At 31.9% G+C, this 27,509-nt stretch overlaps 3 protein-coding genes across 3 annotated transcripts; all 3 read right to left on the reverse strand.

Moving 5' to 3' along the window:
* Positions 1 to 3,489: 3,489 nt before the first annotated feature.
* On the reverse strand, positions 3,490 to 10,172 carry LOC108988513 (glutamine synthetase nodule isozyme-like). Its single transcript, XM_035684041.1, has 13 exons — positions 9,922 to 10,172; positions 9,772 to 9,811; positions 9,538 to 9,641; positions 9,187 to 9,235; positions 8,948 to 9,054; positions 6,715 to 6,802; positions 6,444 to 6,572; positions 6,179 to 6,253; positions 6,025 to 6,078; positions 5,637 to 5,674; positions 5,360 to 5,519; positions 5,172 to 5,232; positions 3,490 to 4,023 (listed from the first exon to the last, which is right to left on the reverse strand). The coding sequence occupies exons 1-13, from the start codon at positions 9,993 to 9,995 to the stop codon at positions 3,932 to 3,934; spliced, it is 1,071 nt and encodes a 356-aa protein (XP_035539934.1). The 5' UTR covers positions 9,996 to 10,172; the 3' UTR covers positions 3,490 to 3,931.
* A 3,389-nt stretch (positions 10,173 to 13,561) lies between these two features.
* Positions 13,562 to 14,050, reverse strand: LOC108988471 (E3 ubiquitin-protein ligase ATL9-like). The gene has a single exon (XM_018961741.1). The coding sequence runs from the start codon at positions 14,048 to 14,050 to the stop codon at positions 13,562 to 13,564; it is 489 nt and encodes a 162-aa protein (XP_018817286.1).
* A 6,176-nt stretch (positions 14,051 to 20,226) lies between these two features.
* LOC108988472 (endoglucanase 5) lies at positions 20,227 to 26,422 on the reverse strand. Its single transcript, XM_035684355.1, has 11 exons — positions 26,198 to 26,422; positions 25,841 to 26,053; positions 25,047 to 25,247; positions 24,277 to 24,363; positions 23,979 to 24,143; positions 23,358 to 23,481; positions 22,838 to 23,004; positions 22,330 to 22,663; positions 21,729 to 21,779; positions 21,102 to 21,149; positions 20,227 to 20,519 (listed from the first exon to the last, which is right to left on the reverse strand). The coding sequence occupies exons 1-11, from the start codon at positions 26,420 to 26,422 to the stop codon at positions 20,227 to 20,229; spliced, it is 1,908 nt and encodes a 635-aa protein (XP_035540248.1).
* Positions 26,423 to 27,509: the final 1,087 nt, after the last annotated feature.

Here is a 27,509-nt window from a genome sequence, read left to right on the forward strand (position 1 = left end):
ATGGGCGTTCTTCCCCTTTTCCCATGCCCTGTACAAGTTGTTCAATATCCAAGGTCAGTCTTTGATAAGTTTGCAGGAAAATTAATTCAATCCACCAAGAGTGAAGACTAATATTCTACATACTTCTTCCAAGAATAAAAAACTTGGCAAAATTTAATTAGCATCAAATAAGATTTACATATGCCAGACATGTACCAAACCCATCAATAGCAATAACTAAACCAACTTTCTACATGCCATCCTGTGTTCGTCCAACTAGAAACATATATTTAACAACAACTAAACCACAATAATTAAACCACAATATTTAACCAGAAAGTTAAAATTTTCAGCCAATAAATTTCTACATATCTAATAACTCTATGCAATGAAAAAATCTTGTAAACAATAACTAAATCAGAACATGTTGTGGGAAAAGAGAAAAACTAAATCAAATTTGTTTATCACTGAGCAAAAACTAAATCTTGTTAACAATAACTAAATCACAATATGCTATGGAAGAAAAATAAACTAAATATCAATGAGCAAAACCTAAATCTTGTTCACAATAACTAAATCACAACATGATGTAGAAGAAAAAAAATCTAAATCACGATTGTTTATTTGTGAGCAAAAACTAAATCTTGTTAACAATAACTAAATCACAACATGCAAATTCAAGCACAAATAAGCGTACGTATTGGTGGCGACCGGATGAACTACGAAGCTGACCCACGAAAACCTTACCCACGAAACTAACCCACGTCGCTAACCCAAAGTGCTTGCCCAAGAAGCTAACCCAAAATGTAGGCCCACGAAGCTGACCTAAACAACGCTCGGGCTTGACCAAATCAACGCTCGAGCTTGACCCACACCAATGCCTTGTGTTGATCCACCCAACAAAGACGCCCAGGCCAATCTTCTGCATTCCACACGATGAAGACGCCTAGCTCGTGGGAGTTGGTTGGATCGACGAGCCTCTCTCGCGCACCCTTAGATTTTCGTTTCGTCTCGCACACAGAGTAGAAGCGGGAATGGTATTTCGTTTGGGTTTCAATCTGCTTTTTTCGTATTCTTCGTTTTCATTTTTTTTTATCAGCTGACGTGGCATGACGCCACGTCAGCCGACTGCACAGCATCTACATGAGACGGCTGTGTATAGAAGAACTGTTGTAGAAAACCATCTCCTCGCCTTTGACTTTTTCAGTTTTTCTTTTCAACACCTTCCCCTCACTCCACCTCGTTCACAACCTCACGGCATCCCTGCTAAACATATTTTAAAAATAATAAAAAAATATTTTTTAATAAAATTATTTTTTATATTATTGAGAAAACTTGAAAAAAAAAATCAACCAACTGTTATAGTTGCGCAAACACCCCGGGTGGCCATGTTCTATCCACTAGAGGGTGTTAAATGGTTGGATCGGTTAGCGGTTTAGACCTAATTTAGATATAGAGGTGAGATGAAACAATCTCTATTATAATCGTACGAACAATTGCTTTTGTATCCAAACGGCCATTTAATATTATTGAGATGATTTTAAATTATGTTTCACCAAAGTACTGTCAACGTATTTATACTTTGTCAGAAACTTAGAAAAAACGAGGTTAGCTTTTTCAAGCATTGTAGAAAACCATCTCCTCTTCTTTGACTTTTTTAGTATTTCTTTTCAACACCTTCCCCTCACTCCACATCGTTCGCAAACTTCATGGCATCCCAGCGTCTCTTGCAATATTTTAATTAGTTAAACTTTTAATAAAATATGTTTTTATAAGAAATTTCCTAAAAATAATTTAAATTTATAAAAATATTATCATCATATAATATTATTATGAAATATATTATAAAATTGAAATTTTGGGTAAGCAATTTATTAATTACTATTACTTTATTTATAAATATATTTATAAATAAAACAAAATCATTACAAATACTATGCAATGATTGATGAGACCCACATCTATCAAATCTTCAAAAAGTCAGGTTTGGGGGGTGAGAAGAAAATTTTGTGTTTTATTTTAGTGTTTAAAATATTATATTTTAGTATTATTATTGTATTGAGATTTGAAAAAATTGAATTGGAATTTGAAAAAGTTAAATTGTTTATTATATTTTATATGAGGATTTAAAAAAGTGTAATAATGAGATGAGATGTTTGTATCTCATCCCACCTCCCAAACCTATCCAAAAACTATCTCATCTCACTTCCAAATCCAAACACATGAAATTTTCAAAAATCTTCTCATCTCATCTCAATAATCTTACTACTATTCACAAACCATATCAACTCATTTTATCTCAACTTACTATCCAAATATGACCTTAGTTTTTTTTCCTAAATAATATAAAATTAATTTTTTATTTGAAAGATATATTCTTTGTGTTTTAAGAAAACATTAAAAAAAAAAACATTTAACTCAAGATTTTAAGAAAATGAAGTGACACGAGGTGGTCTTTGGTTGGTCCACGTATTATTTATTTATTAGGAAAATGATAGTAACACCTGTACTGATCATTTGTACCGATCACCTTTTTTTTTTTTTTTTTTTTTTTTTTTGCATTTGTGTTTGTTTATTTTTTAGGATTATATTTTTTTATATTTAAAAATATACACAAAATTATTTAAAAAAAAAATAACACTATCAATGGATCTATTGGTGGCTTTTATCTGTAGCTCTAGCACCATTCTATTTATTAAGGAGTTTTGTTATGTATAAACAAGTTTGCATATCAATCTACATATTAATACTGTTGTCTTCATATTTTAAATTCAAATTAATATTATTTTTAATAAAATCTACTTTCTAATCAATCATATTAAATAAATGGGCGTATTAATACGTAGAATTGCTTACAATTAAATTTTTCTTTTATTAAGAGGCAAATTGCAACAGAATGAGTTATTACTAAAAAATTCAAATCACAAGGAAACTATTGAAAAAAGCAAAAGGGTCCTAAATCCAAATAATGCATAGCATTATTAGCATAAAGGGTGTCCCATCAAAAGGTATGTTACAAAATAACTTTTCTAGTTGAAAAAACAACAATACGATGACCATGAACCATCTTATAAAATCAAGACTTTAATTTGTAATATTTATTTTTACATAAAATATTTAGTTTTGGAAAATATTTTAATGTTAAATTTGAAATTTCCCAGTCTGACATATGAATAAAGTAGAGAATTTGCGAATAGAATTTTTCATATTTTCATTAGTTGTAAAACACAAATGCCAATATCATAAAACATTACATTGATCCTGATAGTTATCATGGACATGTGTGTCTTGGAGGGTTTCCCTAAGGATCCTAAAATAGAATACCGACACATAACAATTAGTATTAAAGACAGAGAAATGAACAAGAACAGTTCATGTTGTTAGGCATGCAGTAGAGCCACTAAAGCAAGAAGAACCATTAGCCAATACACAGCCACGTATGTTGCATATGCATACGATCCCATTCATCCAGCCCTTCTCATAAAGGAGATAGATAGAAACACACAAATATTCAGTGCAGTCATGGTAGATATCCAAAGGGTACCATAAATGAACCAACATTGTAAGAACAAGGTCTAAGTGACACCCTAGTCCCACCATGTTAGCGGTGTCTGATGGTATCGAGGGTTTGCATGTCTTGCACACTCATTCGTGACACCACATAATAAATCATCTGTGTGGAAGATTGGTCAAAACTTGAAGCTGACCAACCATACAGGAGAGATTCAAATAACTAAATTACCATAAAGACAACTAGAGAGTAGACAATTCAACATTTACCAATACTAAAAACCCCGAAAACACACCAAAGTTTCAACAGCATTGAACCAATCCAAAGCATAAAGAGAGTTTTTTTTCCCCCCAAGACAGAGAGAGACAATTATTCACATGAATTTGATACTAGCCTTCTTCCTCCCACCTTCCTCTTATCTCCCAATCTTCAATAACCTTTCTAAGGCTTCCTGAGAATTGTGGTTTCAGCAATCATGGAAGTGACAATATATGGATCCATGTTAGATGCTGGCCTCCTGTCCTCAAAGTAACCTGCCAATTTCGATAAAGATTATTATGAACATAAGTCAATGGTAGTACGAAATGATTTTCTTTTAATTTAATTCTATGAACCCATCTCTGGAAAGGCCTCAGCTTCCTTCAATCACACACTAGAAAGATATGCCAAAATGATAATACCAAATGAATCCTATCAAGAAAAATAATTCATTTCTGTTTATTGAGGTTGCCACAGATTGGTAGCAGAGTCATATCTATGATACAACAAGGAAAAGACTCAGAACAAATATGCATGAAGAGCACAAAGGCATCCAGTCTGAAAATGGAAGCCCAATTACCACCCAGAGGATGCAGAGGGTAAATGACATTTTAAGAGAGAAGAAATCCTCAGGGGCTAGGGGACCCAATAGCCATCTTGAGCTACCATCCTTCAGCTCTATATGGAAGGATTCTTCTCATATTATTAACAAAGTTGGCAGAGAATTGAACTATTCCTAAATAAGAACTACAATGACATCTGCAACGTAGAGTGTAAAATAGAGCTTTTGCAAAAGTTTTCACTCAAGAACGGTCATCCCTGTTGGGAAAGGAGATATAACTCTGGTACTTTTGAGTGTTAGGAAAGGTAAGGGGCCTAAACAACTTGTTGGAGACCATTTGAAGCCACAAGACAACAAATCAAGTTGAGTAATGTTCTTTGGGTCAATCCAGACAACTTGAAAGAGCATATCATTAAACACCTCTATAATTATTATCCAAGCAAGAACCTTGAAAATGAGGCTCATCTCTATAGCAGGCCACACATGTGGTGGATGAGGTAGTTCATGCATGTTGTGGGTTCTTTGTTAGTCGATAGTTACTATTTGATAATGGATAGTTTATGATGAATGGATTGTTTTTATTGATAATGGTAGTTGGCAATTGGTGCTAGTATAGGAGCATTTCTGGTAAACGGTTTCAATAGGTTGGAGGTGTGAAGAAAATTGGGGAAGAAGAGACAAATAGTTTGTACTGTAGTGTTTCCAGTCCTATTAGGAAATCTGTGGTGTGTTCCAACTCTAAGTGGAACCTTCCTTATTGCAATTTCGTCAATTCTTAATCTTTTTTATTGGGGTTTCTCATCATGGAAAAGAAACATGCTTAGAGAAATGGAGTTGTAAGAAACTCAAACAAATGCAAACCTTTTCCATCTTTTTCAGTGTCACGACCAACACGGACAGACGCACCCCTGTTTGCAACACCCTGTGTTTTGGATTAAACAAGGTTTAGTCAAACAATGACATAGTATATATGAATTATCTAAACAAGCAAAGAACAAAAAACTACATGCAAACACACAAAGATACAAATATATAAATGTTGAACTTACCCAAGAGAAAGTGTTGATGTCAGCAGTCTCATGGTGGCCTGTCAATCTCCTCTCATTGCCTTCTCCATAGGCAGCAATGTGGTCCTTGTGACGCGCACCCAACTTTTCAATAGCTTTTTTTATCACCTCAAAGCCACCTTCGTTTCTCATTGACTTGGTGCTAAGAGTAGAAAGCAAACCAAAAGATCAGAACTTGCTCTACAATAATATTGACTTGTACTAAATGGCCACATTGCAGAAGTAAGGAATTCAAAACGGAATTTGTATAAGCATCCACCTGTAGTTAGTATGAGCACCGGCACCGTTCCAGTCACCCTGATATTGTCAGGAAAACAAAAAAAAAGCCAAAAAGAACTTGCATTAGGCAAGCACCACAAAACAGGATGATGTTTTCATGAAATCATAAGCTAACTTCAGTGCAAATGTTGGCTCATTAGAATTATGAATCTAAGGAGAATTGAGAGTGTTCAGCACAGAATAAATTTGGACACTATGAAATTGTTTGATGGGGTTTCAAATTGCAATGTTCCAAGAACTCTGAATCACACAAAAGCAATCTACGATAAGAACATCAATAATTAAATTTCAAGCTGAAGTGACCAATATAAAGAAACAAAAAGGTTCATTGACCAAAAAGAAGTCACCACAATAGTGGCAAAACAAACCTGGATTGGTTTTGGGTCGAATGAAAGAACAACCCCTGCAATTTCTGTGATCCTCTGTTTCATCAAGAGGACTGAAAGATTAGAAAGAGAGAAAACACATACAGCAGCGTTCAAACATATGCCAACTATACATGAGCTAGTCTTTTGGACAAACCTCAAGAATGTATCGAGCAACCCATAACTGATCACCAGCAGAAATGCCAACAGAAGGGCCAACTTGAAACTCCCACTGTTTCACACCAGCACATAACAATCATTTACCAAAAAGAGATTGTGAAGATCGAATCTTTTAAAGTAGGTTGTGAACATCACAATCACAACAAAACAAATAACAAATTGTGATCTGTTGACAATGGAATTGGAAAAAAAAAGAAAAGAAAGAAAGGAAAAGAATAGAAAACCTTTTAAACTGAGCTCACCTGGCCAGGCATAACTTCACCATTGATTCCACTGATGTTAATTCCAGCATAGAGGCATGCCTTATAGTGCGAGTCCACTATATCACGACCTAATGCCTTGTCTGCCCCTACACCACAATAGTAGGGACCCTACATAGATAACAAAAAAAAAAAAACTGAAATAAACTGCTTGATTCATAGGATCTTATGAAATGCTAATGAACATAAGGATTCTTTTTTTTCCTGAAAAAAAGTACTAATAGCAATGATAAATGGTAGTAACAACAGGTACCTGAGGGCCGGGGTAGCCACCAACTGGCCATCCAAGAGGCCATTTAACATCCTTCTGAAGAAGAGTGTACTCTTGCTCAATGCCATACCTAATTATTGAGGAGCTCTTAAGTACAAAATCAGTAAAAAAAAAAGTTGTAGTAATTAAATAGAAAGGAATAAATGCACTCATAAAGCAATATGCACCTAAATACACTTTGTATCTTTAAATTGTCGGTTTTATACTTTGCAACCTATACTGCTAAAATTGACCCATCTAATAGCACCTTCATCTAATCTCAACCATTGAATGGATGTAAAATAGACGATATTGTTATTAGAATACCACCTTTTGTACTTTGAATATATCATATATCCTTTTTTTCCTATAATTTGAGATGCAAAATGCAAACTCTTAATAGCATGAGAGTGCAACATATACCTATCACTAGTTAATAATACCAATCCCTTTGTTTTCTTGGGCCTAGTATAAAAATAGTTTCTGTGGTTTGTTTCAAAGTTGAATTACTCCCTGTGTTTTTTAATTAAACTTTTTACTTTCTGTAATTTTAAGAAATATCAAATTAGTACTTCTGTTAAAATTTTATTAATAAATCATTAATTTCGCTACATCAATAGCAATGAAAGCTTGACACGTATTATTTGACAGACCACGTGAATGCCAAGTGTATAAAGCATTAAAAACTTTTCAAAATATCATTAATAAAATCAAAAAATATTTAAGATTAAATTAATCTTAAACCCTCTTTTCTTTGCTAGACCTTAGTCATGAACAGATGATAGGTTTAGACATAATTCAGAAGTAAATTAATAGACAACACTAGTTAAAATATACTCCCTTTTTTTATATAAGTAGTTAAAATATACTCCCTTATAAGTTGACTAAACAATATAACTCCTAACATTCAAACATGAAATAGAAGCTTCTACAATTTTCTCTCTTTTTTATTTTTAAAGAAGAGGACAACTCCCCAGTTAAGCTCTTACATATCATCATCATCATCATTAAATTCCACTAGACTAGTAATTTCCACTTCTTGTTTGTCTGCAAACCTTAAATGAGTAGGTCTGACTCCAATATTTCTAAACATTTTTGCCAAATTATTTATCATAAGGTAGGTAGAGAATGGCCCCAGAAAATGTCATGTCCCAATGCAAAACAAATGAGATCTTACAATCACACAGAGACCCACCAACCCACCCCCACACCTAACTCACTCAATTACTTTAATCAAGTAGCCCCATATATCATCTTAATTTTATAGTTATATTCCGTACAAAATATCTCATTCCACTTGAAGCTGATGTAAAGGAATCATCCCATTGGCCAAAGTTTAAAGATTCAGCAAGGCATGAGATTTGGATCTATGCCTAAAAAACACATTACAAAGAATTTTGAAAGATTCAAATACCATTTTTTTACTCAAAAAAAGCTTGACTTTTACCTAAAGTGAGCCCACCAATTTTCTAACACAACCAAACACCATATATCCATCCCCTCCGATCATTCCGCTTGGTAGCTGAACCTTCATCATAGCCATTAACTGTTTTTATAGTTAACCAGACTGACTACTCAGTATTTACTTAAAACAAAAGATGACCACTTTGTATTTTTCATTTTGGACTCTCTAAAAATACACACGTCATGGTCCTTTATTATTTTCATAGCAGTATTGTTATATATTTCGATAATTCCAATACATTGATTAAGATCTCCATAATTTTTTAATAAAGTTATTATTCATCTTAAATTTTATCATCTCAGTCATATATCAATTAGCATATCACACATTATGCGATTGCATAAGCCAACCACTTAAATACTTTCTATTTAAAATGTGACAAATCAGTCCATATGACATGTTCTCTCCAGATCTAAAATTCAAACCCTCTTGGGCGCAAATAATTTTTAGGGGTCATCAAATTGGGAGAACTTCCCATTGAATTACCCAATGTGTACTTGCGAAAAACTCCTTACTAAGAGTCTACGGACACCCGGATTAGTTGAGACTTTGTTCTCAGTTACCTAGTGCCAATAAAAAAAATCCAAAATTTTAATAATTTTTTATCTGAATAAGTTTAAATAATTTGAAAGGGATGAATCTTGGCATTGACATTATAAAATAAAATGTTGCAGAATTCTGTCTCTCTCTGAGTCGCTGTGGATTATAAAATCCCGATTCCACTGAAAATAACATTTAATAGCATAAAATATATATATATATAGAGAGTACCAGGGTTCCTCGGTGACAACGTCAGGGTGGCTAAAAATCTTGGAAGCATTGAATCTTTTGTTGGTGGGGATTGGTTCGCCAGCTGGTGTGTATGCATCGCACATCACCTATTTTTATTTTCGTGACAAAATAAGAAAAAGTAAAAGAAAATATTGATAAATAGTAATAACAGCCTGGAATTCAAAAGAGGGACACATTCACATGTAAAAAAAAAAAAAAACAATAAATAGCAGTAATACCAGGATGTTGTTTCCTCGTCTGAAGGGATCCTTGAATATAGCCTGAGGACTGGATGGATCCAGATGGCAGATTCCAGAGTCAAACAAAAAAAATTTCCAACCCAACCCCCACCACCAAAAAAAAAAATAATAATAATTTAAAATAAGTATAGATACATGGGATATTCTCTTAAAGGAAAGAAATAAATAAAAGATTCTTAGGAGAAAAGAGATTCAAGACAGTCTAGTAGATTACGAGACTCACGACCGTCGATTCATCAAAGATTCTAACTTTAATTAAGATCAAATACATGGGGGCTGATCAAGATCAATTAAGGTTGCTGGGTTTGGGGAAGGGAGGTGAATCCATACTAGATGATGACTTCGCTGTCGTCTCCGGGGGCTTGGCCTGTGCTCGAACCGTCGTAGTTCCACTTTGGGAGCTTAGCTGGGTCTGTCACTGGTCCAGGCAGAGTCTAAACGACACGTAGTACCCAGATATTGGAATATACAGTCAAGTCAACCAAAGGAAAAAAAGACAAACAACAGTAGTAGTAGTAGTAGAAAAAGAAGCTGAAAGAAGAAGAAGAAGAAAAGCTCTCTCACCCTAGCTTTGCTTCTCAAGTCCAAGCCAGATCCACCGATCCTATATAAAAAAAAAAAAAAACCATTAAAAATTTGCGCTTATTAGATTAATATCATCATGGGAGTGTGCTAGAAGAGAAAAAAGAGAGAGAAACAAGAAAAAAGTGGTACCATATGTACTCAGCAATGATCTTGGAAGTGGTCTCCGTGAGGTCGAGGTTGATGAGATCGGAGAGAAGAGACATGGCTGCCGACTTTTGACAACAAGGGAGGATGGGGACAGGACGCTTTGCTGAAGGGGGGAGAGAGACTTTTGAGGGGGTGAAGAAGTTATTGGTTGGGTCCCTTAAATAGAGGTGAAGAAGTCTACCTGCAAGTTGCCACCTTTGATCCTATACAAAATGAAACTTTCGAGGAAAAATAAGAGCTGATTTTAGGCTTAGTTTGTATTCTATATCCAATTCAATCTATTTTAATTTATTTTATTTTATTATTATAATTTTTTTAAATTTTGATATAAAATATTATAAATAATTTATTTTTTTTAATTTTAAAATAATTTTTTTTAATTTTTACATAAAACATAATAAATAATTTAATTTTTATTCTATTATTCACAACCCATCTCAACTCATTTTTAAATCCAAACCACTTTTTAGAATTCATTTATTTTCAAAAAATATTTTATCTCATTTTATTTTATTATTATAATTTTTTTAATTTTTAATATAAAATAAAATAAATAATTTAACTTTTTCAAATTTTAAAATAAAAATAATATTTTATTAAACTTTTTAATTTTAATTTCATCTCATCTTATATCTTAAAATAAACAAATCCTGATAATGATAAAATATTATTTTAAAAAAATTAAATAAAATATTATTAAAATATTATTTTTTAATATTATTATTATTTTAAAATTTGTTGAATTATTTATTATATTTTATATAAAAAATTTAAAAAATTATAATAATAAAATGAAATAGATTGAAAATATTTATATCAAACGGATCCAAATTTCAATGACCAATCACAATTCAAACTGATCTAATTACCCCATTTCTCTGAGGAAAAAAACAAAAAACCACTACAGTACTTTGAAATTTGATTAGGCTCTGTTCTGTGGACCTGTGTATGGATGGCTGGCGACTGCTCTTCACATATGATATGCACAATTGAATTCCTAAAGGAAATTGTTGTATAAAAATAGCAATCCGACAAAAAAAGGAAACTTACATACAAAAAGCGAAAAAATAAAGATTCAAATAAATAAATAAATAAAAAGGGGGACTCAAGGCTTGGAAAGTATTAATTATGTAACAAAAAAACAATGATTCAAACATAGAGTTCTCCTTCAATAAGCAATTGCATATATATATATATATTGGCTTAGAAAAAACCCCCCCACAATGCACAAAGACAAAAGACTACTGGATATATTATTTGTTGTGATTATTTAAAAGCCAACTTGGGTATCAACAATGAATATCAATATAATTTTATTTCTATTCTTCCACTATGACTCATGTATAGGATACTCAGGACAGGTTTGAGGGATGAAATGAGAATTTTATATTTTGTTTTAGTGTTTAAAATATTAAAATTTAGTATTATTATTGTATTGGGATTTGAAAAAATTAAATTGAGATTTGAAAAAGTTAAATTGTTTATTATATTTTATATAGAGATTTGAAAAATATGTAATGATGAGATGAGATGAGAATTTTGTATCTCATCCCACCCCCAAACCTGCCCTCAGACTTTGTACTCTACTCACATTTCTCTCTTCTATTCATTGTCTTCATTCCAACATATATTATAAAAAGTTATTCTATCTGTAAGTCGGTGGGTAGAACGTATTATCTAAATTACTTCAAATATATTTTTCAAATCAAATACTATCACGTAAATATTTTATTAGGCGTGTCATCCACACTGATTTGTAATTGAATTTTTCTATTACGAATAGAGATTTATTAGATAAGTTCTTACTTTTCTTATGCTATCAATTGCAAATACATACTTAGGCAACCACAAAATATCCAACCAAAAGAAAGTGAAACATGAAAAGACCTAAAAAATCAATATACATAAAAGATAGTGATTAATTACCTTCAACCGTTAAGGTTTCAAGAGTAATTGAATTTGTCCATCTCATAATATTATATAGATAATGATATCTTTACATCTTATTTATTCTTATTTTACTTTTCAGATATTATTTTTGCATTTTTTTCTATTTGAATCTGGATTAAAAATTCTAGAATATGATCTTCTTGCATAATCTAAAAGAAAATAAATTCAATCGCTTAATGTAATTATGTAATTTAATTAAAAATAAATTTAATTTTATAAAAATTGACTTTTTTGTACTTTTTGAGTCAATTTTTATAAAATTGAATTTATTTTTAGTTAAATTACATGCTTATGTTGAATGATTGAATTTATTTTCTTCTAGATTATGTAAGAATATAATTTCCTGATATTTACAATCCAAATTCAAAGAGAAAAATTAAAAAATAATAATTAAATAGTAAAATAGTAGTAAAAGAAATGTAAGTGTATCATTACCCATATTATATTAAATAAATATGTATACCATAAATAAATCACATTAATCACATAATATTATAAAGAATAACACTATAGCCATTAGCCACTGCTGGGAGCTTCCGCTAATGTATTTTATGTGTTTTTTTTTTTTGTTCTTTTTTACACACATTTTTTTTAACACTTTTAAATATTTTTAAAAAATAAAAAAATCACAACATCATTAAAAATACTTTTTTAATCACAAAATAAAAATAAATAAATAAATCTCAGCGGAAGGAAGAATAGTATTGATCTATTATAAAATATGGATCTTATATTCTCTCACCTAGCTATCCTTATTTCAGTAAGTTTCTTCCTAATAGATAATATAAAGTGTATTATGACCATAATTCTACCCATTTTACCTGGCGGTAATATTCTTATATATATAGATAGCATTTCCTTCCATATACTGTAGTGAATGATAACAGTTTTAAGTAATTTTATGAGCAATCAATTATTTATAAATAGAATAAAAAATTCTATGTACAGTCATTTTTTGCGTATTTTTTATATACTTCACTAATATGATTGATTGTATCACTATTTTTTAATATAAAATAACTATTTTGACCAATTACATCAGTAAAGTACGTAAAAAATATGCAAAAGTAATTATATGTAGTAAAACTCATATTCCATTAACCAATTTTAGGGATATTGATTTTATTAAATTCCATCCCCTCTAAAAAAGGATGTTAATATTTTAAATCTAAGATACACTCATTTATTATTTATCCTTTCAAAACCTTCAAGTTTTAGGAGATTGTAAAATTACATTTAATATATCATATGAAATCACGTCAGTTTATTAATTTATTTTTGTGAAATCTTTTTTATGTCTATTTTTTTCATCTCTTTGTATATATATTTACAGGCCTGTCTAAGAGCATTAGCATTGAGTTATGCAAATGCAAATAAAATAGATAATTTAGTTAATAAAAGATAAAAATTGTCTGCATTGAATTATACAAATGTAAACCAAAATGACTTTCAGCTACAGTAAATCAACTTTTGTTGTTATATTTGACATTTATTGTAGCTCAACCAAATATATTAAAAAACTATTTCTTTCATCCGAACACACTCTCTTCTAGGGTTGCAACCCGACCAACCCGGTGTGTGTTTGGGCCCGAACCGACCCGACCCGGCTCCAAGACAAATCAAATCGGGCTGGACCGACCCGACCCGAGATTGGAAGCACGCGAAGAATAAATTACAAATCAGTTGCAGAACGAAACACCCTTGCCCTTGACCTCGATGACGACGAGTCACTTGTTGTTCCCTCACCTGCCGGTTGAGATGAGGTGCCCTCTCCATCATTATTAGCTGCCACCTTCGGTGACTTCATCGACCATGCTCTTGTAAAAAATGCCCACTGCTCCGATTTACTCATCTGGTCCGGTTTCTCCATCCTCTTGTGACTCTTTCCTCTGCTACTCCCTTCCCCGCCTGCTCTGTATCCCGCCTCGAACTCCCTTCCCTCGGCAAGAGCACCATACTCGTGGCCTGGTTCAATTTCGGGTTCATTATCTGTTTCCTCACCTCCACCGGCAACCTCAACATGAATCGTTCCGTGTTCTAACTTCTCTCCCGGTTGGATCAACGAGTGACCCGTCGAGTGTGAAAGTGGAAACGGGAACATTCGGGTGGACCAACGGCTCGACCTTGACCCCTGAATCCGAATCCGATTTCGATTCAGCATTTGCTTTACACCTATAACCACTGTTTCTTCATGTACTCTTTGTGCTCATTCTGTTTCTGCATTTGATGATTCGACGGCGAAAGATTTTGGTCTCTCATACGCATTTAGAACCACCCACAACCCCATCCATATTCAAAGAAGAATAAAACATAGAGAAGCTTTTCATTTCAGCGGAGTGAGAACGGTGTAGACGGTTTCAGCGGGTTCGACCCGCAAGTTACTTCAACCCTTTTCTCGGGTCGGGTCGAGTCGGATCTCACGGACGGACCGGGTCTGAACCTTTTCTGCACAGCCCTACTCTCTTCCCTCCTATTTCTTCTCTCGGTTTGTTCCTTCTGCCAACAAATTCTCTCCATTTCACGCATGTGCCTTTATAATATTATTTTTTTATTATTTTGAGATATTTTATTATTGAAAAAAAAATTATTTTTGAAAAAAAAAATTATTTTGTTATTCTCTCTATTTCCTCCCACCAGCATTAGCATTTTATTATTGAAAAAAATTATATCATTAAATTTATAATATTTTATTATTATTTTGATTAATATATAGATCATCCAATATAAGAATAAGTTTTAAGTGAAATAAACAAATGTAAAATCATGTCAAATTATGTATATTTTACATTTATATTTACATAATACAATGCTACTGCTTTTAGTGCATTGATATTGGCTTCATCAAAAGCTTGTTAAATGTAAAATATGATGAATTTCATCAAAAGAGAGCTGCATTAGATTAAAGAGATAAGTGTGAAACTTTGAGTTACAATAAATGAATATGTTCCTTCAAATTTGAAGGGCTACTGTTTACTCATCAAATTTATTTTTTATTCATTTTTAATCTCCAATAATATTTTTTATTCACGTTTAATCTCCAACCATCTTGTAATAATAATGTAAGAATCAAATTAAATTATTAATTAATATATGATTAGTGTAATTATAAAATATGAAAAAAAAATATTATTGTTAAAAAAAATATTATATTATTATTTTAATAAATTTAATAGTTAATTCAATATAGAATTATGAATAAAAAAAATTTAGATATATAAAAAATATTACTTTTTATCAAAATTTAAAATTAAATTTGATGAATCCAAGCACTAAAGTATATATTTCCTGCACGTGATGGCTTGAAAATTGTACAGAATCTACTGCAATTGTCTTGTATAGCATAAATTCAACCACAACAGCCATGAATATACCGGCAGGCCTGCCAAGAGCGTAGAGCCCACTCTTGATTGTTAGCTGGCAAATACTCCCATCTTCCGCGTGGCTTGACCCTGCGATGACCTACTCCAACCACGTGAATTTTTCCTTAAATTAAGCAGTTTGGTCAATATTCACGAGTTTAGTATATATAATCTCTACCACACTTCACACTTCACATTTTTTTAAATTTTTAAATTTTTTTTAATTAATTTTTTAAATTATTTCAAATTTTCTATTCATTATTCATATAATAAATATTTGATAAAAGAAAATAATAATAAAAATTAAAAAAATGTGAAGTATAGAATGTGAAGAAGTTATAAAGATTTATTGTATAAATTGGGTACGAATTTAGTACTGGCTTACTTGCTTTAGCAAATCCGGATGATGATATGCCTACAATTTTTTAATTTATAATTATTTTTTAATTTATTTTAAATCAATCAATATAATTATATTACTTTCTTAAAAAAATAATTATAATTTTCCATGACTATCCTTCGTTATCTCAAATAAAATTGTAAAATAGTTGTAAATTAATTTTTAAGGGTATGTTTGGAAACAAACTCAACTCATCTCAACTCATCATTATAAATTTTTCAAATTTCAACACAAAATATAATAAATAATTTAATTTTTTTAAATTTCAAAATAATAATAATATTTAAAAATAATATTCTAACAATATTTTATCATCACAACTCAACTCAACTCAACTCAAATATTCTACTAATTTTGTAAACACTTTATACAAATTTTTTCTCGAATAAAAAATATTTTTAAATTATTACATTATTACGAAAAATATTTCTTTTAATATGTGAGATTTCTAATGCGATTATATTTTTGACTTTTAGAATATGTGTTTTGTCCGTATATATAACGGTAATATTTGATTTGCATTGTCTAACGGTTGCCACTACTTATTGATAGTCCGGGTTATCATGCTATGGAGGTATGTACTAAATTTCCTGTGTCTCCATGAGATTTTGTCATCATCACAGCCAAGGGGGGTTAATCTAACCAAAAAAATTGAGCAACATTACTTCTCTATCACAACATAACACCAATAAATTTAATTTACAAAATCCAACAAAGAACCAAAATAAATCCAAACAGCATGCAAAATCAGCAAAAATCATCTTGCTAAATAAGATCATTCGCATCCGGTGTCGCATATCAAATGTGTGTTCCATGGGGCTCAAAAAACAGGTTCATCGAACTGAACCGGAGCGAATCGGTGGGTTGGTCTGGTACTGGGTTCGGTTCGGTACTGGTTTAATTTTTCTCAAGTCAAAATCAGTTCGGTTCTAATTTTCCTATTTCTAACACCGGACTGGTTTGTATATATATTTTAATTTTTTATATTGTATAAAATATTTTTTATATTTTTTTATATATAAAATAATTTTGTATTATATCATAAATTACTAATTAATATAACAATGAATTTTAAAATCCCATATATTATCACTATATATTATAATATACTATAATATATCATTATATTATATATTATAATATATCATTATAGTGTATAATATAATATATCATTATAGTGTATAATACAATTATAATAATATACTACAATATATTATCACTATATTATTTAATATAATATATATTATATTATATAGATAAATGATACTTGCAGTTGTGAGTGTGCAAGCGCCATGTAGTCGCTTTGAAAAAAATGAATAAATATGGAACCAATATAAAAAGAAATTAATTTTTTAATAGTAGACCCCACTCTTTTTCAAAGTGATTACACGGCGTTTACGCATTCCACGACTGTATGTAACATTACTCTATTATATATACTATATAATATACCGAAAAACTAGATCGAACTAGACCAGAACCGGTAAAATCGGAAATACCGGTTGAGAGGTGACTGGTGCGGTATCAGTTATTTAGATCTCAAAACTGATATATACCGATTCGGTTCTAAAATATGTCAAAATTCGGATCGAATCGGACCGGTTACACCGCTACCAAGAACCCATCGTCGAATGACTGCAAAACCTTAAACCCCGGTTACCTTTTGTGAAAACTATCACAAAATGCAAGATGGTCATCCGGGTTAGGATTACCCTTCCATATCGATCGAGCTCCATTAACACTTGTGGATTAACCTCCTCTCAAATACAAATTGCAACCATCATCACAGTCTTACAATAGACATGCAACCCCCCTCCTGGTGCGATAAATAATTATTGATCAGTACCAAACGTTGTAAAGGACTCAACAGAGGTGAAATTAAGAATGAAAATAAAAATAAAGGTGATAAAGGACATAAAAATCAGCATAAAACATGCTCTTTGGAGAATTAAATTATAAAACATGCTCACTAGACTGGCTACCAACTTTTTTATCACTGAAATAGCAAATTCAGTGCAAAAACAGTTTTCGCAATACCACTACACAAGCAAAAACAGCACAGTAATAGCACAAACAGTGTAAAAACAACAAACCAATATCAATTTATGTGCAAAAATAGCACCCTTGAATACCAATTTTAGTGCAAAAACAGCACACCAACAGTGCAAAAATAACATTGTAGAATAGCACTAGACATGCAAAAATAGTTTTGAAAATAGCACTACACATGCAAAAACAACACAACAATAGCATAAACAGTGCAAAAACAGCACCCTTAAAACCAATTTCAGTGCAAACAGAGCACTGAAAAACTTAACCAGATCAGTGCACAAAAATCCCAATCTTGAAAAAAGCTAGGGTTTTGAGTTAGCAATAACAAATAAGAAATAACAAAGAAAGCTATGAATTGATGTTTTTATCAGTTTTTAATTAAAAATCAAATCCATAGATTAATTCACTAATGGGAGTATTTGTAAAAAACTAGTATTTTTTTGAGAAAACAAGAACATATTAGTGCACCAAAAAGATAAGATCACAACAAAAGCAAATCTCAATCTCTAAGCACAAGCTTGTAAATTGCAAGAAAAATCTGAAAACAACACAAACAAGAACATATTAGTGCACCAAATAGACAAAATCACAGCAATAGCAAATCTCAATCCAACAACACTAGTAAATTTCTCTAAACATTTGAAAACAGTACAAGCAAGAACAAATTAGTGCACCAAATAGACAAAATCCTAGTAACATCAAATCTCAATCCAACAACATAGGCTTGTAAAAAGCTAGGATTTTTTTTCGAGCAAGCAATTCACAGATTAGTGCACCAAATAGCCCCAAATTAGTGCATAGTAAATCTCAATCTCTGAGCAAATGTATGTAAATTGTAAGAAAAATCTGAAAACATCACAAGCAAGAACAAATCAATGCAATAGAGAAGCTCGGTGGCCAGCCATGGAGGATCCCAATTCTCACAAAGTCCAGACATGGAGGAAGTCGAACATATTAGTATGTGCGAGAGAGGAGAAGGGAATCCAGCCATAGAGGAAACCGAGAGCGGATGAGGACTTACATTGATTTCTGATGGAGAGGCTGTTGTCATTGATGATTGCAATTAGAGGTGTAAATTCAAACCGGAAAACTGGACCGAACCGGACCGATTTTACCGATTTTGAACCGGTCAGGTCCGGAACCGGTTTTTAAAATGTAAAAACCGGCCGGTTCTGGTCCGGTTCCGGTTTCGAAATTTTTTGGACCGGACCGGACCGGTTGATTAAAAAAAATAAAAAATAATATTTTTATATATAAGTTTTATACAAAATATTTTATATATATTAAATATTAATATATATAAGTTTTATATATAATGTATAATTATAAATTTTTATGTGAAATTTTATATATAACATATATATTCATATATGAAATAATTTCTTATTATAATTTATAAATTATTATATAAAATGTTAATACTAAATCACTAAAAGTTTATAACTAATACTAATATATAACTTATAACTATACTAATAGTCTAATATTAATACTATTATATAGTCTAATATATTAATAAAAGTATAAAACAATTTTTTTTAAATCAAATTTTTTTTTTTATAAACAAAATTTTAATGACAAATTGTGAAATTTATATTTAAAAAAAATCAGAAAACCGGACCGGACTGGAAACCGGTAAGACCGGAAGTACCGGTTTAGGAGGGTAACCGGTGCGTAATCGGTTTTGAAAAATATAAAACTGGTACATACCGGTTCGGTCCTAGATTTTATCCAAAACCGGACTGGACCGGACCGGTTACACCCCTAATTGCAATGCGAGGGAGGGAAAAAACGACGAGGGCACCCTACGGTCAAAGAGAAGGAGACGCAGGATATATAATGGTACTACATGTACTTACACTTTTACTTGCAAGACTCATTTTGTTAGTTTTCTTTTGAAATTGAAATTTTTAATTTCAAATTTCATGATTTTCAGCATATCAATAACTGACATACTGAGAAGTAAGTTTTTTATAATTTTTTTTTTAGTACATTTAACATTTTCAACATATCAATAACGACAAAAAAAAAAAAAAAACACGAAATCAGATTTGGGGATATACAGTGGATCCCCAAATATAAGAAACCACTGTAGCATCCAAATAGTTAATCCCCGTTTTAGGAACTTGGTTGGAGGCGGGTTTGGAGTGAAAACCTTAAACTTGCTCCCAAAATATAAGGGAAAACATGCTTTGTGGGTACCGAATGTGAATGCTCTTATAAGTTATAGAAACAGTGTCACATGCAATTAGAAGTACAAAAGCACTAATAAAAGGTAATTAATCGCTTATATATATGATTAATTTCATGAACTTCCATTCATATGGTATATTCATTTATCTCTCAGTAGTTTACGGTGAAACTCAGGCCGTACGTTCAACAATTCCTATGACAAAAAAAAAGGTAGGTCGTCCAATATCTCCATGATCATCATGTCATGTATGTATTCATGAAAATTCACATGTTTTAATTTCATGCGCCCTCCATGCATATACAGGACCAGCTTGGAGTTGTAAAATATTAATATTACTTCCAGCTTAGAACTGAGACCTTAGCTTGAGGACCTCCTTGAATGTAAACAAAAACGCACTGTGAGCCAGGGTTTAAGACCTTTTGCCACTGAGGAAGCTCGTAGATGTTCTTTTTATTAGTTGGAGAGAGGCCCCAGAGAGGACCAGAGAGTTCTTCAATCGCTAGCTTCAGATCTGTAATTGGCTTCCAAGATGTATTTTTTATTATCACCTTGTGCCTGTAATGAGTCGTTTCTTGTGCAGTACTCCATGTGCTGGTTATGGAGTGAAGGAATTCAATAGGAGCAGCTGCATGCAAGAAACGCATGCATGACAACATATGTTAGGGCCATGCGAGGGAAATTAATAAAAGTATAATGCTACATATACACCACATTCTCATTCCACTTTTATCCTATTATATATGTAAGATGTGATATATTTATCACTATTGAATAATCCTATATATATATATATATATATATATCACATGACTCATCCCACTATATAAGATGTGGTAGATATGAAAAGTTCTATACACTATACTACCATTCTATTAAGTATGATGTGACACATTTATCATTATTAAATGATTATTTATTACTTACTTTTTTATCATCTAATAGTGATGAATTTGCCACATACTACTTAGTATGATTAAAATAGAATGAAAATATAGTGTATAGCATTACTCGACAGATTTAACACCGTTGAATAATCCTATAATAGGATACAAGTGGAATGATAATATAGTGTATATAATTTTTCTTAATAAAATACTAGCTATTTTTATGTTTTTTTGGTACCTAGGATGTTTTGTTAGGGAAGAAACATGCTCGTTCTTTAATTTATGTAATAAATTCGGGTGACATTTATGTTTATAGTACTCACCAGATGATTTTGTTTCGGGAGTTGATGTTTTGCGGGGATCATATGTACCTGCACTCAATTGCATGTTCAAAAGGAAGTAAATCAGTAAAGCGCGGAGAAAATGCTTCCAAACCATTTTCTAATGTTTTTTGACAACCCATTCCAACACTACATGCATGCATCAGGCATGCAATTAAATAGACTGGGCAGGCATGTTTGGACGCTATAAATTATAATTCTCAACATTTTTTAAATTTATTATAATTTTATTCTCAAATGTCGTTCAAATATAAAATATTTTTTAATTTTTAATTTTTAATTTTTTCATATAATTATTACATAATTATTATTCAAACACAAAAATCAATTAATACATGAATTTTTACAAATTTCATGAAAACAAAAAATAATATTAAAAATTTATAATATTCAAACAATTTTTTTGACTGTATAATATTTTTGTTCAACTTTTTTAATTTCTCTCATTTTTTAAAATCCAATAAGTTATTTACACTCAAATAATTTTACTATTATTTACAAAATTCTTAGATACTCTAAATGTCCAAACATATCTTTAGTTTTTATTTATATATTTAATTAGGATAAAAGGAGAAAAAGTACTTAATTTTGACGTGATCTTTTACTCACTTGGTGTTGTTTGATGGCCGGGCACCGGTGGTTTTGTGCGGTATGAACGGCCTGTAATTATGTAAACAAGATCAATCTCATCAGACGTGAGAATAATAACAGTAATTATATTTAACTAAACTAATTTGTAAACCCGCAATCGAAATAACCTGAGGTGGAAACTAAATGATTTTTTTTAAAATTATTTAAAATTAGAGAAAATGTTTATTTTCAATAAGATCAGTAGAAAAAAGGTTGAGAAACCGTAGTTTATGTCAAGACAGAGGATAAGTTTTGAGGGAAAAAGTACTTGAGAAACCGAAAAGTTTCCAATAATAAATAAATAAATAATAAATTTATGAAAATATTAATAGATGGTGTAGATTTATGTAAGCAATTAATGAGAATTGCTATAGTCACAAAATAACTATATAAAAATAATCTCATAAGCTGACTTAGTTTCATATGATCCATTAGGTCTATTATATATATAATAAAAATAATTTTACAATTTGATAAATTATGTAAAATCATGTTAGTTTCTCGTATTACTTTTTAACTTTGTGGCTAAAGTATTTGGACGTTGATTTGGTGATCCTAAATTAAAATGGTTCTCACGTACCCGAAATACCATTTGCACCCTGAAGCTTAGAGAAGAGGCCAACGAGAGGAGCAGTGCCCGAAAGTGTAGGCTCGGTTTCTTCATAACAGGAGCGGTCATCGGAGAAGTCATCATTCTTATCAGGACCACCCACTAGGCCTCCGTATATAACATTGGGGTCACTCTCAGAGCGATGGTACCATGTCTCAAAACCTTGCACGCATTGAACCGCTGAATGGAGAACATATATGGAGGCAATTGAAGCACCTCTGTGGTGAACATGAGTCGGATATTTTGGTCCATAACCAACTAAGTAACTCATCGACTTGGGATTTTTGCCAAGAATGTAGTCAGCCTACATATATGCATGCACAACCATTAACGTAATGTAAACTGATCATTGAAAGAAACGAATTAAACTAATTCGAGTAAATTAAGGTTGTCGGTAGAAGTAGCATATATAGCTAGCTAGCTAAGTGTACTGTATATTTATATAAGTATATAACTGATCTTAATTTCTGTCATGTACCTGTGACTTGGCAAAATTGAGGAGCTCCTGGGGTTGAACCAGTTGGCCACCAGGACAGGTGAGCTTGGCGTTTGCTGCAGAGAGATAATCAGAGTAGACAGCAAGAAGAAATGCAGCGGATGAGACATACTGCATGTTATTCCATTCACGTACGTATACTAATCCCCCTGTTGATCGAACAACACGTGGAAGGAATAATCCTTATATTAATTAGCATTTAAGATTCAAACTGCAACATTAATATTATAAGGAAAGATAGTTGTAATCGTAAATATGTAAGCGTCGTATAATTATTTTAAAAAAAATAAATAAATACAGGATTTATATGAAAAAATAATAATTTTTTAATAATAGATTTTATTTTTTTTCAAAACGATTGAATAATACTTGTGTATTTCATAATTGTATGTAGTATTATTTTAATATTATTGACATTATAATCTAGAAATTTAGTACTGTTCACTGTTCATGAGGGAGACATATATATATATATATATATTCTAGTCTTGTGGTTACGAACCAGGAGTTTTGTAGACATTGTAGCCATCATTTTTTTGTAGACAAGCACAGGCAAAGTAGTTCGCCTTGGCCTGGTATTGCTTTAATATGTTAGTGTATGCACCGCCTTTTCCCTCCAACAGTACCTGCACAAAATGTTGGAAATCCAATTACTTTTAATTAATAAGCTGTCTGCAGACTGCCCTAATTCACATGAAAGTTTCAGTTAATTACTGGTCAAAGGTTAGTATTCCAACAAATATTGTAATTAAACGAATTGAAAAGGGATGTTGCATAGATCACAAAAGGCATTCCGACGTCATGAGAATTTTGCTGTATAACATCTTATAAATTATTGAACTCAGTCCACTTCTGTTTGGTTTTCGAACAGAACGTTAAGGTGTCGTTTGTTTTTATAATTTTTTATAATTTATATTATTTTATCTAATTATTATAATTTTTATACAAAATAAAATAAATAATTTAACTTTTTTAAATTTTAAAATAAAAATAATATTAAAAAAATATATTTTAATAATATTTTATTTAATTTTTAATTTTAATTTCAAATCATCTCATTTATAAAAATAAACGAATCCTAAGTTTAGCTCTAAATTAAATGGAGTTCTTGGATTGTATGTACCTTTGAAAGAAGAATTTGCACACCAGCATATTTATTATCCCAAGAGAATTCCTTGACTGCCCATCCAGTTCCACCAAAGTACACAGCATTGTCCACTACATATTTCAGGTAGTACTCATCATTGGTAGCTTGAAACAGCCAGGCAGCTGCCCACAATAACTCATCCTTCATCAAAATATAGAGAAGCTCATGATCATTTAGAATAATACTAAACCAAGAAGCAGCTGACAAGATGATCAATGGTGATCATGAAAAAGAATATTAATTCTGTTAATTAGGGATTATATATTTGACTAACCGAATAACCAGATGATGTGTAGAATTGCTTAGCAGACGGGATAGAGTCATCGTACAAGCTTCTGAACTTGTCCGCAAACGAGAAAAGCTGCCACATAATTCATGGATATAAATAGTATTATTTTTGAAGGTTATGGCTATCTGAAATGGAGTGCTAGCAACATATATAGCTGACAACTGCTGCAAATGTGTGTTGACTTTAGAAAGATAGTAGGGGATGTTGAGAAATAATTTTATATTAGTTGTGTATAAGGTTTAAGTATGTTTATAAGTAATGAGTAATTCTCTCTTATAAAATCGGTTTTATGAGATGAGTTAGGTCTATGAATTTTTTCATAGTATCAGAGCCTACTACAGAACGAATGGGGCCACACTATTTACCTTGTGACAAGGACTAGAAAAAATATTGGTATGCACGTGGGAGGGTGTTGAGAAATAATCTCACATTGGCTGTGGACAAGGTCTTGGACATGTTTATAAACAATAAACAATTATCTCTTATAGAACCGGTTTTATGAGATGAGTTAGGCTCATGAATTTCTTTAAGAGACTCTCATCTCACTAAACTTATGTCTTACATTCGTTAATTTATCTATAAAAACTTACTTGCCGAGAAAAAAAAAAAAAACTGACAACTGCTGCCACGTGTACTTATTTCTTTATGTTCTAGTATTTATTTCTTTGTCTATTTATTGCATATTTTAGTCTTCATCACTAAATGGATATATTGTACTGTTCTTGTGTGGCACCAAAAATATATACATGACTAACCTGCTTGGCGTGAACTAAGAGGAGATTGGAGTAAGAAGAGTTATAAGACTTGAAAGCTATGGCAGCTGAAGCCAAGGCAGCTGCAGTTTCACCTGCAACATCTGAACCAGGATGATTTGCATCAATCTTGTAAGCATCTCTTGGAGTTGTCATGTCTTCAGCACGCTCCCAACAATAGTGATCAGAGTTCCCATCGCCCACCTGAATGTTACACACCAAATTATTAAAACTTGCTCCTCGTGTGATCTCTTTTTTCTTTAATTTGTTGCTGTACATATGTGCGAATGAACATGTACATATTAGATGAACAGTGTAAGCTATTTCTGGGATCAATTCCAAACTCGAACCATTATTTTGCCCTGTTCCAGTTATTAATCAATGAGCACAAATACATATATATTAATCAATGCCCTGTTCTAGTTATTATATAGAACTATTATAGATATAAAGAAATTACACAAAATAAACCTACAAACTGACGTGGCTTCATAGAATCCGTTAGATCTATTTTATAATAAAATTAACTTTACAATCTGACATACCACATCAAGCAACATCAATTTGAGGGTCTACTTTTGTATAATCTTTTTATGGTTAAAGTATTTTCCATATATTAATGCTTTTGGGATGACTTCTCAGTTTAAAATCTAGTGACTAGCTGTGACAATTTGTATTTTGTAAGGGTGGGGTGGGGGGGAAGAAATTTCTTCAAGAATTAAAGGTCCCTAGTCTCTAGTCATACATATATATATGAATAGGTGACCAAACCCTGTTTTTGTGAACATTAGTCTTACCTGTGCCCATAGAACATTAGGCTGTGGATGTGCTTTCATGAAGTAATCAGTACCCCATCTAATGGCCCATAACATGCGTCCCATTTGGTTTAGCTCTGTAATTTCTTTCCTGAACTGTATAGCTCCCCATGAAAGCATTGTCACACTGTAAGCCATTGGCAGCCCAAATTTCACATGATCTCCTGCATCATAATATCCTCCAACCATGTCCACCTGCTCCCCCAATACACCCCAAAACAAATTAAAGCGCATACGTACGGTCAACATCATAATGCGAAGAGGCACGCATGCATTAAAATTGAAGTGATATTGGTGTACGTGTTTTTGCAGTGAAATGCAGAGACTCTTAATTCTTACCCCCTGCGAATACCCATCTTTGAGTCCCGAGTCGCCCCGCCACGCGACTAGCTTATCATTTGTAGGAAGTTTACCTGATCTTTGTGCCTCAAGAAACAGCAAGCTCTTGTCAAGGGCCTCGCCGTAGTCGAAGCCCGTCGCAGTGGTTGCCGTCAAGTACCGGAACATGCCAAGCAGAAGCGCTAGGAAGACGCATGGCTTAAACTTGATCGACTTGCTCATCATGACTGATCTGGCGGTGGCCTAGACCTCTGCTTGACTCAGAAACTCAACAATAGCCTAATGCCTATATCCTTGTCAATGCGTTTGCAGCATACAACATCTTAAATATATAACAAATGATCAGGAGAAGAAAAATTACAACATCAATCAAAGAAATGGTGGGCTAATGATAACTTTTTTTGTGTGTGCGCTTGTGTATTAGTAGCCCTCACGTTGTGTTTGATAAACATCAAGCAAACCAAGGACACGACACGAGGTTGAGCTCCCCACGTCTATGCATATATAAATATTATTATTCTTGTGCACGTTTGAGGTCGTAAAGAAATGGTGCTATATAGCTGCACCTGCATGGTGTAGCAGCACCAACAATAAAAGTCTGCCAATGATCTCAAGTACCGCCAATAACGGACTCACGATTACTTTCATACCTCTACGCAAAAATCTGCAACCACAGGCAACTAACCGGAGACCTCTTAAGAACATGAAGTATTTTGTTTGTTTATTTGAGGCTGTTGGTAGGTGTGGTTTGGTCGGCACTTTAGGACCTGTTTGGCAGATGAGATCATGAGATGAGATGTTTAGTTGAAAATTGAATAAATATTTTTATAATATAAATTTATAATATTATTTTTATTTTAAGATTTGAAAAAATTAAATTGTTTATTATATTTTATGTGAGAGTTTGAAAAAATTATAATAATTATATAAAATGAGATGATTTAATTTTGTGTAATCAAACCGACTTAAATGGTAAGTGCTTTGAAACACCCTCCCACGTGGCAGCCTTCTAATGATTTGGATCATATAATATTGAATATTTATGGCTGGGAATATAAGATATATATACACACTAGTGGTGGAGTCATGGCAATGCACATTTTTCTAATTAGGAGAAAAAACAATTAGCGATGACTAATAATGACAAAAGATAAAAATAATATGATTTTTTAAATAAAATTAATTAGTCAATAATTTAATGCATTGGAGTAAAAAAAAAAAAAATTAACAAACATTATAATGATAACCAAACGTTACAGTAATATGAGTAATATGGAAATTAAAAGACTTTGGATATTCTAGCAATAGTTTT

This window comes from Juglans regia, chromosome 13 (genome assembly GCF_001411555.2).
Source record: "Juglans regia cultivar Chandler chromosome 13, Walnut 2.0, whole genome shotgun sequence".
Taxonomy (NCBI): Eukaryota; Viridiplantae; Streptophyta; class Magnoliopsida; order Fagales; family Juglandaceae; genus Juglans; species Juglans regia.